Source organism: Strix aluco, chromosome 27, assembly GCF_031877795.1.
Source record: "Strix aluco isolate bStrAlu1 chromosome 27, bStrAlu1.hap1, whole genome shotgun sequence".
NCBI lineage: Eukaryota > Metazoa > Chordata > Aves > Strigiformes > Strigidae > Strix > Strix aluco.
Genome location: NC_133957.1, coordinates 2,203,788 through 2,217,140, shown reverse-complemented (window position 1 = coordinate 2,217,140; position 13,353 = coordinate 2,203,788). Strand labels below are relative to the sequence as shown.

At 48.3% G+C, this 13,353-nt stretch overlaps 2 protein-coding genes across 2 annotated transcripts; both read right to left on the bottom strand.

The window, feature by feature from the left end:
- Nucleotides 1-901: 901 nt before the first annotated feature.
- Nucleotides 902-4,493, bottom strand: LOC141915806 (keratin, type II cuticular Hb4-like). The gene is made up of 8 exons (XM_074807681.1): nt 4,041-4,493; nt 3,356-3,564; nt 2,788-2,852; nt 2,429-2,526; nt 2,014-2,178; nt 1,738-1,863; nt 1,128-1,348; nt 902-938 (listed from the first exon to the last, which is right to left on the bottom strand). The coding sequence occupies exons 1-8, from the start codon at nt 4,491-4,493 to the stop codon at nt 902-904; spliced, it is 1,374 nt and encodes a 457-aa protein (XP_074663782.1).
- Nucleotides 4,494-4,574: 81 nt separating this feature from the next.
- On the bottom strand, nt 4,575-12,989 carry LOC141915805 (keratin, type II cytoskeletal cochleal-like). Its single transcript, XM_074807680.1, is given in 20 exon segments — nt 4,575-4,582; nt 4,670-4,782; nt 5,846-5,919; nt 6,207-6,320; nt 7,499-7,516; nt 7,812-7,920; nt 8,151-8,356; nt 8,757-8,882; nt 9,214-9,245; nt 9,248-9,373; nt 9,751-9,844; nt 10,256-10,289; nt 10,291-10,314; nt 10,549-10,759; nt 11,347-11,471; nt 11,591-11,723; nt 11,939-12,020; nt 12,512-12,565; nt 12,652-12,798; nt 12,909-12,989. Coding segments are annotated over 20 exon segments (1,911 nt in total).
- Between the last annotated feature and the right edge of the window lie 364 nt (nt 12,990-13,353).

Genomic DNA, 13,353 nt, shown 5'->3' with positions numbered 1-13,353 from the left:
GATGAAGGGGATTTTAGCCCTCCCAGCTCCTAGATTCCCTAGCAGAAATAACAAAACTCTTGAGCATAGAAGAGACCTCTTTGCCTTTTGTATCCCCATGTAATAGGACAAGAGGGAATGGCCTCAAGCTGCGCCAGGGCAGGGTCAGACTGGCTCTTCGGAAGGATTTCTTTGCAGAAGGGGCTGTTGGGCGTTGGAATGGGCTGCCCAGGGCAGGGGGGGAGTCCCCATCCCTGGAGGGGTTGAAGAGTCGGGTTGAGCCAGCGCTGAGGGATCTGGTGGAGTTGGGAACGGTCAGGGGGAGGTTCATGGTGGGGCTGGAGGAGCTTCAGGGGCTTTTCCAACCCGGATGATTCTGGGATTCTGGGATTCTGTAATGGAAAATGGGCATGCAGTCTGGGGTTGGTGAGGGCACACTGGCTCTGGCTTGGCTGTTGCTGTGTGTTGTCAAAAAGGGACACATGTGGCTTTGTTTTCAGCCTTGCCATTTATCTACAGCTCTTTACATGTTGCTCCTGGCTGACTTGGGCATGGACACCACCTTCATGTGGGAGCTCCTCGTGCTCCTGCTGCTAACACCGTCACCACAGCTCACCGCTGTGCCTCGGGCCCCCACGCTGCTGGTCCAGCATGAGTTTCTGTTGGCTGATGCATGGGCACTTGCAAAGCCAGGCTCTGGGCTGTAGGTGAGAAAGGCAAGAAGCTGCAAAAGGCAGAGCAAAGATGAGTTTTGGCTTCAGGAATTCCCTGGAAAAAAGTCAGAAGATGCCTCAGCTTGGTAGAAGGTGAATACCTCAAGTTCCAGATGTTGATGGCGAAGCGGTCTTCTGCACAGAGCCTGTAGAGCATGGGAGGAGCTTGCACATTATCAATCTACCTTCACATGCAAAGCCCTTTAGACTCAGATGTGAGCCTGACTCTCTCCAGCCCGTCTCTCGCTGTTTGGAGGCACCAGGGCTGGCTGTTTGGGTGGGTTTGCACCAGTGGAGCTCTGTTAGGACTGATGGCAGGAACTGATCTACATCAGGACTGTGTGGTTGATTTACAGCATGGCAGCTCTGAAATAGCACTGTTCAGTCGTTTTCCCTTCCAACAAATGCATCTAAAGTAGCTTGTTTATCACCCACCTGCTCTCCTTGCCCTCCAGCATCTTCCTGTAGGTGACAATCTCGACATCCAGGGCCAGCTTGATGTTCATGAGTTCCTGGTACTCACGGAGCTGCTGGGCCAGGTCCGCCTTGGTCTGCTGCAGGGCTGTCTCCAGCTCGGAGAGTTTGTGCTTTGCATCCTTGGCAGTCGTTTCCCCACGCTGCTCAGTGTCAGCCACGGCAGCTTCCAGCTTGCGGCGCTGCAAGGAGCACGACATGGTCAGTCCTAGCTGTCTCTTGCTGTCTTCAAATGTGATGAATTATCAAGAGATGGGTTTAAAGTCTGGTTGCTCATTCAGCCCAGCGGTAAGATGGACACGCAGTCCCCTCCAGCAGGGGTTTGAGGGAGCTGGATATGCAGTTTCAGTGCTCCCTTGTGTTGCTCGCAGGGATTGGGATGCTGTAACTGCATCCACCTTCAGGTACTGCATGAGTTTGGCTTTAACGCAGCCCTAGTTGGAGCAGCAGAGTCCCAGCTTGTGAACACCCTTTGTAAGGTGCTACAGCACCATTTAATTTAGTTGTGGGAGCTTGCAGGAACAGCAATTCACTCTGCCCTGCTGAAACAACCAGACCTGGCTGTGCTCACCTGGGCCTTGGCACTCCTCACTCCTCCATTCAGTCTCTGGACTGTCCGTGTCAGCTCAGCTATCTCGGTTTTTGTCTCTCGCAGGCTGTCAGCGCTTCTGCCTGCAGTGACTCGCAACTCCTCGAGCTAAAAAAACCCCAAAAGACATTGTTGCCTATCCCCAAAACTTGAGTTGAATCACAGCAAATCAGGAGAGTGGGGGGTGTTTCTCTAGGCTTGAAGTTGGTCTGAAGAGAGAAACTGCACCCAAACCCTCCCTCTGCCAGGTTTTCTCACCTTCCTTTCATACCAGGCCTGCGCTTCTGCCCGGCCCCTGTGGGCAACGTCCTCGTACTGAGCCTCGACATCCGCAGTGATGCCCTCCGAGCCAAGATCTTGGCTGTTGTCCATCTGCATGAGCACCGAAGTATCTGAGATCTGCGCCCACAGCTGGTGGATTTCCTGCTGGCGACATGGGGTTGAGCTGGGCAGGGGGATGCTGGTCCCACTGTGCTCCCAGTCCAGCCCCAGACTGGTGTGTCACCCACACTGGGTGCCTTGGTCCCCCTTCGTGGTGACCATGCAGAGATGAATCGCTGATTCTCACCATTCACCCTCGTTACCACCTTTTCCCCTGTCCTTTGGGATAAGCAGCTTCAAAATCCAGCTGGGAAATGTAAGCGATGGCTGGAGCCATAGGGAGGCTTCTTACCTCTTCATAGAACATTCTCAGGAATTCAGCCTCTTCTTTCAGGCTTTCTACCTTGGCTTCCAGCTCTGCTTTGTTTAAGAAAAAACAGTCCGCGCGTCCTGCAGACGCGTTGGGGATAGAAGAAGGAAGTTTGTTAGCGAGAGCGGACTCAGGGCTGCCCTTGGGGTGAGGGACTTTCAGTGCTGGTACCGTGACCATGCGCCAGCTCCCAATTACGCCGTTGCTGCTGATTTGAGTTCAAGCAAACCCAAGCACCGGCTCCTGCTTGTACTTGTTTTGTGTGCTGCTTTTGGGAAATAAATCACCGCGTGCACCCCAAAGACCTCAACCTGGAGAGGAGAGTTCAAACAGCCCCTTGCTCACCTTCTTCAGGGCAATAAACTCACTCTCAGTGCACGTCCGCTGGCTGCATTCGTCCTTGTACCTGCGTGGGAAAATGGGAGATGTTGTTTGAGTTCGGCGCAATTACATCTTTGTTTGGGTTTCTGCAGGCCTTCTTTCAAGAAGTGAAACTCTTAATTTTTTTCCTTCTCCCCAAACAGTGTTTTGGGATGCTTTGGTCTTGTTTCATAGCCCATGGGAAAGCAAACGTTTTCAGAGAGGTTTCTGCATCTTTACAAAATTGCAGCAGAACTGTTTTCATTTGACCTTGGCGACAGCAAATAGCTGCTGAACATTTCTAAATGTTAATTCTTTGAATTAGGAAGGAGAGAAGGAGAACCCGGAAGAGGAACATCCTCTGTTTCCTCCATCTCTCTGTAAATTGGGACCTTGTTTTATATACTGAGATCCTGGTAGATCTCTCCATCTACTTACTAGTTCTCTGGGAACCATTTACTACCACAAAAAGTTCATGGTCTCTGCCTGTTTACACACCTTGAACAACATTTTGAACCCTGCACTCACATTTCTCTGTTTTTTACTTACATTTTCTTGTTGGTTTCCAAAACCTGCTGTGCTGCTTTCAGGTCTGTTTCTAACTGGGCTCTGTTGCACCCCAGTGCTTCCAGCTCCTTCTTCAGGTTACCAATATGAGCCTCCAACCTGGGTGTGAGGGTGTTCCTGCAGTGGTTTTGTCCCTGCAGAAGGTTCCACTTAGTCTCTAGCACCTTGTTCTGCTGTTCCAGGAATCGAACCTGAATCCCAGAAAACAAAATAGGAAACAAGATGAGGATTAAGAGCTCGTGAGAGCCAGTGTCCATGTAACAGCAGTGAAATGTGCTCCTGCTCTTGGTACACGTGAATGCAGCATTTCCTCATCCAGTGTGCTTTTGTTCTCAGGCACCCATGTGGAAATGCACAAAAAAACTAAGCACTTCTAGAAAGGACAGAGTTCCAATAAATTCACGATGTGCGTAGAGGAATGGGAAGGAACTGGAAGGCTGATGAAACTGGTTTTAGCTTGTTCCCTCCCTGTAGTCAGGCCTAGAGGCAATAGTGCCTGTACACTGAAGCTTCCCCAGTGGCTCATAAACACCTCGATGCTCAACCGGCACCCTTATGCGAGTTGCCCTCAATGTCTTACACGGGTTCCCTGCCCTTTCCATGCTAGACACCTCACTTGGACTCTAGTGCCTGCAAACTGGACCTGGGGAGGGTGTTCTCAGCTCACCTTCTCAATGGAAGAAGCAAGTTTGTTGTTGAGGGTCTTGATCTGCTCCTTCTCTTGGTACTTCACCGTTTGCATATTGGGATCGAGTCCCAGTCTGAGCGGTTGGAGCAGTCGCTTGTTGATGGTGATGGGTGTGATGGTGCATGGCCTGGAGACTCCACCAACTCCGTAGCCAAATCCAGCACCTCTGTAGCCGAACCCCGTGCCAGCTGCACCAAAGCCATATCCACGTCTCGGAGGAGAACATCTTCCAACAACTGTTCTGGGCCTGGAACACACCAGGCCATCAAGACTTCTGCTGCTGAAGGAACCCAAACCACGGTAGCCCATGCCACCACCCCAGTGACACCAGGCAGCGCTGAAATTACATCGGCTCCTGGGAACAGCTACAGAGGAAGAGCTGAATTTCCTGACGGCATGGCCAGAGCTGATGCTGTAGGAGCAGCAGGACATGGCTGCTGGTGGGAGAGGGCTTGAGACAGGCGACGAGCTGCGTGCAGTTCCCTCTGACCACAGTGGAGCACCTTCTTCCTTTTATTTGCCTGGGAAATGGGGCGAGGCTGCATGAAACTTCCACAAAATGTTTATGATGCAAAGAATGTCAACTACTTAACATATATTCTGCTTACCAGCAGAGAAAGCATCAGCATATTTGCCCCATTTACCAGCAGAGAAAGCAGGAGCATATTTGCCCCATAAAGGGTTGAAGAATGCTGTTAAGTCAGAGGGGTCGTATTTAGATCTTGTGTAATAGCAACAAAAATTAGGGCAGTTGGGCTGGGTGAATTGTTTTCAGGACATGGTAAAAATTGCATGTTCCCCTTTTTATAGGTTGGATGGAGCGGCACTGAGACTTTGAAAATGTAAAACACTTTTCTATCAAAGGAGATCGTTATGTTTTGTTGATACCTCAGCTTGTGAGTAAGAGCTTTGAAGGAGAACGTGATTCAACCTCCTGTTTAATAAAAACTATCAGTAATAAATGTGGATTTACTGAGAATTAATGAACGAAGTCTTGCAGGCAGGTTAGTGGTAAATGACCAGGTTTTGTTGGTTCTGCCTGTAAAAGGCAACGAGTGTTAATGATGGGGAAGCATCTGCAGGGCCAAATCTATTTCTCAAGGTGATTTTGCACAGGTTGCTGATACGTGTTTTCCAATGTGTTAATTTATTGGGGGGGAATTGCTGATTAGTTGAAGTTGAAACCGATACTTGGAACATGGTAGCTTTTGCAGACACTCTTATTGGCCAAACCCTCAGAAAACTGGTGTGTCCTCATCCCTCAGCTTGAAGTTTGGGTTCCCACCTGGTTTGGGGCAGGGCCAGGCTTGGTCCTTCGCCTCCTACGCTGGGCAGGTGCCCTCATTGCGGTGTCAGGGCTCCAACTCTTCCTGGCTTTGCTGTTCACACGCGTGTGTGTCCGGGTCCCTGGAAGGACAGGGATAGCGTTGGCGCCCGCGTCGCTGTGTGGGAGGGTGGCATGGTTTGTAGGGGCAGGGTGGATGTTTCAAACTAATGATTTTGTTTTGTTCACTGCATTTCTTTCCCCTTCCTTATTCCGTGGTTGGCTACAATTGCAAGCTGAAATTACCAGCGTTGCTGTAGGGATCTGGGAGCTCTTGGACACTTTGGCTCCAGGACTCACGGACATCCTTAGGGGAATGGGGCATGAGAAGATCTAGAGCTGATCTTGGGGTTGTCCTCAATCCTGGTGTCAGATCATGTATGTTCTGGCTCTGGCTGCATCTCTTCTCTCCACATTGTCCTCCTAGGAAACACTTTCTGCTTTTGATGAGACAACTGACACCAAATGCAACTGTCCAGCTTTTGGAGAGAGATCTGAGGACAGGGGTTGCAGGAGGCCGAGCTTGGAGGGAGCCTGACCCAAAAGGAGAGAGGGACAGTGGATAAAGCTGCAGGGTCTCCGATGCAACAGGGAAAGGCAGTTGAATATGTTGTTGAACTGACTCCAAAAAACCCCAAAATGTTTTGAGCTAGCTTAATTAAACCAAATAATTCAAATTGGGTTGAGCATGTTGGGAGTGAGACCTTTTGGTGCTACATTTTATTTTAATGGAAAAATCTTAATTTAAAAAAAAAAAAAAGAAAAAAGGTTTTGTTTCAGAAAAACTTTTTGATGCAAGAATTCCTCTTCTTCCAGCCTACCACAGGCTTCAGAGCAGGAAAATATCCCATGGTTTTGTTCCTGTTCTTGTGATCTCTCGCATCCCAGCTGCATTCCGCACTCTGGCTGTAGCCACTTTTAGCATGTCTGTCATACTGTGGTGATTTTCAGCCCCCAGGGAGTTTCCCCTCCTCTTTCATCCTGGTTTTAGGGGATTAGGTCCAGGGGTGTGATGGTCACTGCGTGATGGACATGAGAGGAGTGTGGTGGGGGAGATGTGCTGTGACCCGATCTCCTCACCCCCTCCCTGTTCCCATGGACCAGCTCTGCACCCACATTTTCCAACAGCCAGTGGGTCTCTTGGGGGCTCTGAGAGATGGTCTCGACCTTGATTTGAGTTTGAGTTTGTTGATTATTTGGTTTTTTTCAATTGTCTCCTGAATGTGTGTTTTGTGACTCTGAAAAGAGGAGCTATATCATGTGATCTCAGATTTGCTGTGTCAGTTTATTGGGGAGAAATAGAGAAAAAACAAGATAAAGGCAAGATCCAGGCAAGACTCCTCTCTACCCTTTGATTTTTAACTTTTCATTGCAATCATGTCCACGCACTGGAGGAGCAGAAACTTCTATTACTTGGTATTTTTAAACCAGTTATCTTCCCAGGCAAATGGTTCCTTAATACCTATGCTGTGCTAACTATTCACTGCCTTGTTAAAACAGCATTGCTGCCAGGCTTTGCTAGACCTACTCAACCCAGGAGGAACAGGTAAACTTTGGGAAGAGCCAGTTTGTAAGCCTACAGCATAAGGTAATGAAAAGAGCAAGTTTCATACCAGTACTGAATGTTGCAGGGAATAAGCAACGCGGACTGGACTGAAAGCTTTAAAATCCCCCCCATGTTTTCTGTGTGTGTGCTGCTAGCAGGCTGCTGCTGATAGGAACTGGGGGAGTGAGGACCCTCCTTTCAAATGCTTGTTGGTTTTTTAGTATTTTGACATGTAGGAGGTTGTAGAGGACATAAGTTTGACACTGGAGCTCTTCCCACTCCCAGCACTGTATCCTGTGGTGGTACAAGGAGCACAGATGTCTCCAGAGCCAGCGATGCTTTTGCCACAGACGCCTTCTCCGGTCACTAGGCCTCTACTTCTGAATAGGGATCTGCTGCTGGAAGAGTAGCTGCCACCAAAGCATGGGTCAGTATTGCATGTGATTCTTCCTGGGGATCGGCACACAGCTGCAAAGAAAACATTCCAGCTCAGGATTTCTGTCCTACAGATTAGATCTGGGGGGATTAGTAGGAATAGGGATTTGTCTGGTACTTACAAATACTCACAGGGCAGCCATCATCTGCCTTAGGGGAAAACGGAGATGTGTAAAAACCAGAGTCTGTATTTAGTGTGTGTCCCCGTAACTGGCCAATAACTGGGAAGTCTGGGGGTGTGGGAAGCTGCCGACAGGCCAGGCAAGTGCTTTGGACCTACCATGACTCGACTGCTCAGCTCATGCCTGGGAGGAAGATTTCCCGAGTTCGGTGTCGTGCCCAAGGAGGGAAAGGGGTTTGCTTTGGCTCCATGTGTGTAAGTGCGAGCAAGTCCTGGCCAAGGGCTTTCTCTGTCCCCTCAATTAGCTTGCGTGTGAGTAGGTACCCAGACATTTTGGCTGGAGTGGCAAAGGTGGCCAGGCACGACTGTGGCTGAGCCTTTGGCTTGATGAAACCTGAGGCTACACAAGACGTCATCTTTATTCATGCAAAGTCTTCCATTTGGGGGAAAACCTGAGCGTCTGAGCGCATTAGAAGCTTTTGACGTTGTAAGGCATTTGGGTCCATAAATGCTGTGAGGTGCTTTGGAACACGTCGCTCCCTAGGACATGGGGTCTCGGTGGGATTTACTACCACTGGGTGGTGGCTCAGCGGGTGGTTGTGGGGTTAGATGTGTTACTGCTGCTTCCTTGCAAACATCCTGCAGGGTTGTACCAGCACCCACCTGCTCTCCCCTCCATCCTGCAGCTTCCTGTAGGTCGCCATCTCAATGTCCAGGGCCAGCTTGACGTTCATCAGCTCCTGGTACTCACAGGCTGTGTCTTGCTTTGCCGGCTGCAGGGATGCCTCCAGCTCAGAGAGTCTGCACTTCGCATCCTCGCCAACCACTGCCCCGAGGTCCTCAGCAATAGCTCCTTCCAGTTTGTATCTCTGCAGGTAGGAGATTTTCACTACTGCCACTTATTTACATGCGCTTTGAATAGTTCAGAGCTCTTGAATCTGCCTGTCTGTGTGTTCATCCTCCTGCACTTTGTTATATTTTCAGACTCTGCAGGTAAACCTCAAACTCTAGGACGATTCTCTGCCTAGCTGAGACTTTGGTGTATGTGTTGTCTTCTCACTGCAGTCTCTATTGATGGTAGTTCAGTTATCAGTCATAATAGACCATTTTACTCTGTACTTTGGATTACAGGCAAGTCTTAGAGTTGAGCATCTGACATGTATTCCATCAAAACTGGCTTTATTGCTCCCTTGCTCTAGCAGAGGAGTTTTGGAAAGCCACAACCTGGGAATTGCGATGAAGACATTATTGCCCCTGAGTCATCCTAACCTGGACTTTGGTGTTTTCACATTCTCCCGTGAGTCTCTGAATCACCCAATTCAGCTCCACAATTTGATTCTTTGTGTTATGCAAGCTGTCATCATGTTTGCTAGTGGTTTCTCTCAGTTCCTCATACTGAGGAGAGAGAAAACGCAATGAAAATAAATACCAGAGTGAGGAGATGAGTCAGTAATTAAACCTGCTGTGTGGTTCTGGGGCCACAGTCCCGGATCTTCAGCTTTAAGGCAAAAACCTTTGTCACTGGGGGACACGAATGACTCATTTACACAGCTCTGTGTGTGAAGACGTTAACAGAGGATGTATCACACGTAGGGAGAACATAGCAGGTGGCTAAGAAAGCAGACCTTTAAAAAGCCTGTTCAACCCAAATTAGGACATATGAAGAAGCAGAGCCTGTAGCAGAAGTGGGGCATAACTACTTCTGTGAGAGTCCATCATGACTCACCTGGCTGTAGTACCAGGACTCTGCATCAGCCCATTGGCAATGTCGTGGTGTTGAGCTTTGACATCAGCAATGATGTCATCCATGTCCAGGCTCCAGCCGTTGTCCATTTGCACAATAAAAGAGGTGTCTGAAACAGATGCTTGGAGCTGAGTGGTTTCCCAGAGGCAGCAGCAAGATTGTCAGTTGTTTGCACTGGAGGCGTTTTCCCTGTGGATCACTGTGGCGTGAGACAAGGAGATGCGGTGGGCTCCACGTACCATGACTTCAGGCTCGCTGCAGAAAACCCAAAGAGGGATTTTCTGGTTTAATCTCTCTGGCTTCTACCTTCACCATCAAGTTGAAACAGATTCCTTAAGATATCGCCTGTGTGGTGCAAGAGTAACTCCTCTGAAATCCGGAGCAATCAACAGAGGTACACATGAAACACCAAAAATCTCTGTGATCTGTAGTGATGGGTTGTGGGAGCCTAATTGCACAGAGCCCCTGAAGAGTCATGGGGTGGAGGGAGAGGGAGTGGAAAAGGAAAAGCCGTTACCACTTCATACAGCCTCCTCAGGGAGTTGATCTCTTGGACGAGGGACTCCACCTTGGCTTCCAGTTCAACTTTGTTCACATAGGCGCAATCCGTGTCCTGAAGCGTATCAAGGGTTTATGAAATGAAAGAGCAAACTGCTTAATGCCAGTGAGTGATGAGATTGCAAACTCTTAGGGCTACTCTTTTCAAGGACATAGATTTTACCATGCTATTAAATTGTTTTGCTCTCCTGTCCTCTTAGGCAGAAGACAAAAAATCACTATACACAGAGAAGGAAAGGTTTTGACCAGTTGGGGTACACAAACATCCCAAGTGAACAAGCTCAGCTAAAACTGACCCATTTTAGAGTGGGATTCAACTCTTTTAATTAAATCTTCCCAAAAGTTGGCCTTTAGGTCCCTCCAGAGTCTCTGGAGAGTGAGAGGCAGTCTCACCCTCTTTCCAGGAATATTGGCTGCTGTTCATACTAAAAACCCAGAATAAGTGTTTGAGTTGAAGTGTTCTTACCTTTTTGAACTTAACAAACTCATTCTCTGCACATTTGCCAGTGGGTTTCCTCTTCATACCTGTGAGGAGAAGAAAAAAGATCACTTCGCTCCTCATTATTCAGCTTAAGCAAGAATATGAATCTAGTCTTCCTCTACCACCTCCAAATGCTCAACCTCAGCATGGAAACCAACAGCTGATGCCAGTCATAGACGTGTACATCTGGAGGAGATCCTGCAGCCTTGGCCATCCAAAAATTAAATGAGGGTCAGTTCTAGCCCTAGTTTTGGAGCTTTCATAGTTTTTAACCTTACTTTTTCTTGTAATCTTCCATGATACCCTGCATGGTCCCCAGTTCTGTTTCCAGCTTGGCTCTGTTTCTTCCCAGAACATGCAGCTGCCTCTTCAAGTTGCCAATATAAGTTTCAAACATTGGCTCAGTGTTGCTCCTGTAACACTTCTGTTCCTGTAGAAATCCCTGTTTGGTCTCCAGCACCTTGTTCTGTTGCTCCAGGAACTGGACTTGAAACCCAGAAGTAAGGCATTCAAAGTACAGTGATTTGTTATACTGGTGGCACAGAAATGAACATTACAGTCCCAGAACTGAAAAACTGAAAGATAAAATCTGAGTTATTCAGGATAGGCATGCATTTAAAATCTGTTGAACAGTGTCTCCTCATAAGAAGGTTCTTTAGAAAAATGTCTTGGTTGTTACTATGCAAAGAGGACCAAAGCAGAGTGGGGTAACTCAGAGGTAATTCTACTAAAGTTAGGGTTCAAGAGATGTAAAAACGGGGCATTAGAGAATCAGTTTCTCTGCATGTAACAGCAAAGCTTGATTGTCATTTGCAATAAGACTTTACACCACTCTTGGAGCATGAAAATACCTTCTTGCCCCTACTGAAGGCTCCTTTTCACTCTGAGGTGGTGCAAAATATCCTCCTCGTAAAACCCGAACAGGCCCTTACTGCAAAGCCAGGCTGCGAGTTTTGGCTGCTGTTGCTAGTTAGCCGTTTGGCAAATGCATTCCTTGTCTCGGCCGCGCTGTACGGCAGCTTGTTACAGCTCAGCAGCTGCGGTGCCCGCTGAGCCGGGCATCTCTCCTCTTGCCTTGTCAATGAAAATTGCAAATTTGTTATTGAGGATCTTGATCTGCTCCTTTTCCTGGTACTTCATGGACTGAAGGTTTGGGTCCATCTCCAGCCTGAGTGGCCGGAGCAGATGCTCATTGACTGACCTTGGCAGTGGGCGTTGGGCTTGCAGCCCGCGTTGCCACCAAGGCTTCTGCTGCCGAAGCATCCCAGCCTGGGGTACCCCACAAAACCCCTCCCCAACACGAGATGGTGCTGACAGTACAGCTCTTCACACTTCTCGGGGTCGCAGCAGAGCAAGAGCTGAAGCTCCTCATGCCCCCGACTCCGGAGCGGACAAGGTGGGATTGGCAGGATGTCAAGACCAGCTCGGAGGGGAATGAAGGTGGAGGGAGAAGCTGAACGCAGGAGCAGGAGGCAGTGCAACCTGGCCAGAAACCCTCTGCAATGGGAAGCAGAGCTTCCACCTTTTTGTGCCCCAGGAAAACAGGCTTCAGGTGCACAACCAGCCCTAAAAGACAATTCTTAAAGATGTTTATGAACTTAGGTTGTTTGGTATATCCCACACGTCTCTTTTGCTGAATAGTGACATGAACCGCTTTTAAGCACACACCTATCGTTGAGTTATAGCCTGCATTTCTAATTTGAATGGGAGGGAATCCCTGGTCCCATAAAACCTGCATTTGCAAACCTCCCTTTTTTTATAGTAAGCATGAAAGAGCAACCCAGAACCAATCTTTTGATGTTTGCACGGCACTGGGAGCGAGGGAAGGAGTGTTGCTTTGTTTTACATGTGGGAAAAGAAGAATCTGAGTTAAACTCTTGGGAATATTCTAGGGACCCAAACACAGGGGCTGATTTGGTTTGATATTACATCAGCCTTTAGCCAGAGTTGCTCCTTTTGCTCCTATAATTTACACTTTTCTTTCTTTCATTTGACCTCTGTCATTTTGTTGGCCTCAGGAACAATCTTTTAATTCCCTGGGACTGGAGATGGACCCATGCAAGCATATTTCTTGGTGATAGGCTCTGCTGATCTGTAACTACTAGCAGAAAACTGGTGCAACAAGGCGGGGTGTGAGAGCAGGAGAAAGCAGTGAAAGACTTTCCAGCCCAGACCTTTGCACCAGCTGGGAAAAAAACAAAAGGCAAATGTTGAATAGATCGAGGTGATCACTCAAGCTACCTGTGTGCTTCTGTCCTCCACTGAGTGCCCTGAAGAGGGAGTCTCTTGTTTTCCCTAGTTTCGGGGGGAGTGTGACAGATACTGATCAGATGGTCTCATCTTATTGCTTGCAGAAGTGTTGTCTGTGGGGAATAGCTTACAGGAGAACTGGGCTTGGTCATTTCTTTCTGGTGAAATTGTTTGACAAATCCCTGTGAATGTAAGTTTGGACTATATATACATTTATTTTTCAGCAAAGGACGTGGGTTCAGAGTGACAAAGATGCAGGAAAGGCAGATAGGTCTTTTCTAGAGAAGGAAATAGGTGATTTTCAGTCCCACCTTTGCTGAAAGATCAAAAGGGCTCTGTGTCATGGGTGGGAACCCTCTTAATTCTTTTGCCTCCAGTGGGATAATACATAGGGCTTAGCCCTGAAAATCTCAGCCTTTTCTAAAGCTTTCATGTGATTTTCTTGGCATCCATCATGGCCTGAGAACATGTTCTGCTCCATGAAGAGGATCAGAGAGAAGCTCATGCACGCAAGCCTGAAAGCTGGCCCGCCTCATTTAGCTGCGCAACGTTTTAGGGTAAAGATGTGTGGGAGTTGTATGTGCTAAGCACTTTTTGGGACACAGCCTAAAAGGAGTTCAGAGAGCTCAGCATCTTTCGTGATTGGGCCCTGGATGCTGGAGAACAGCTGCTACAAGTTGGCATCTTCCGTGAAATGGAAGAAGTCATGTTGGCTTCTTTTCTCGCTTTCTCTCTCTTGGGTTTTTAATTACAGACCTGAGCAGAGCTCAGTACCGCCAGCTTGTCTGAGCCAGCCCGGCTTCGATCTGCTGACCCAAGAGAAACCTCAGCTC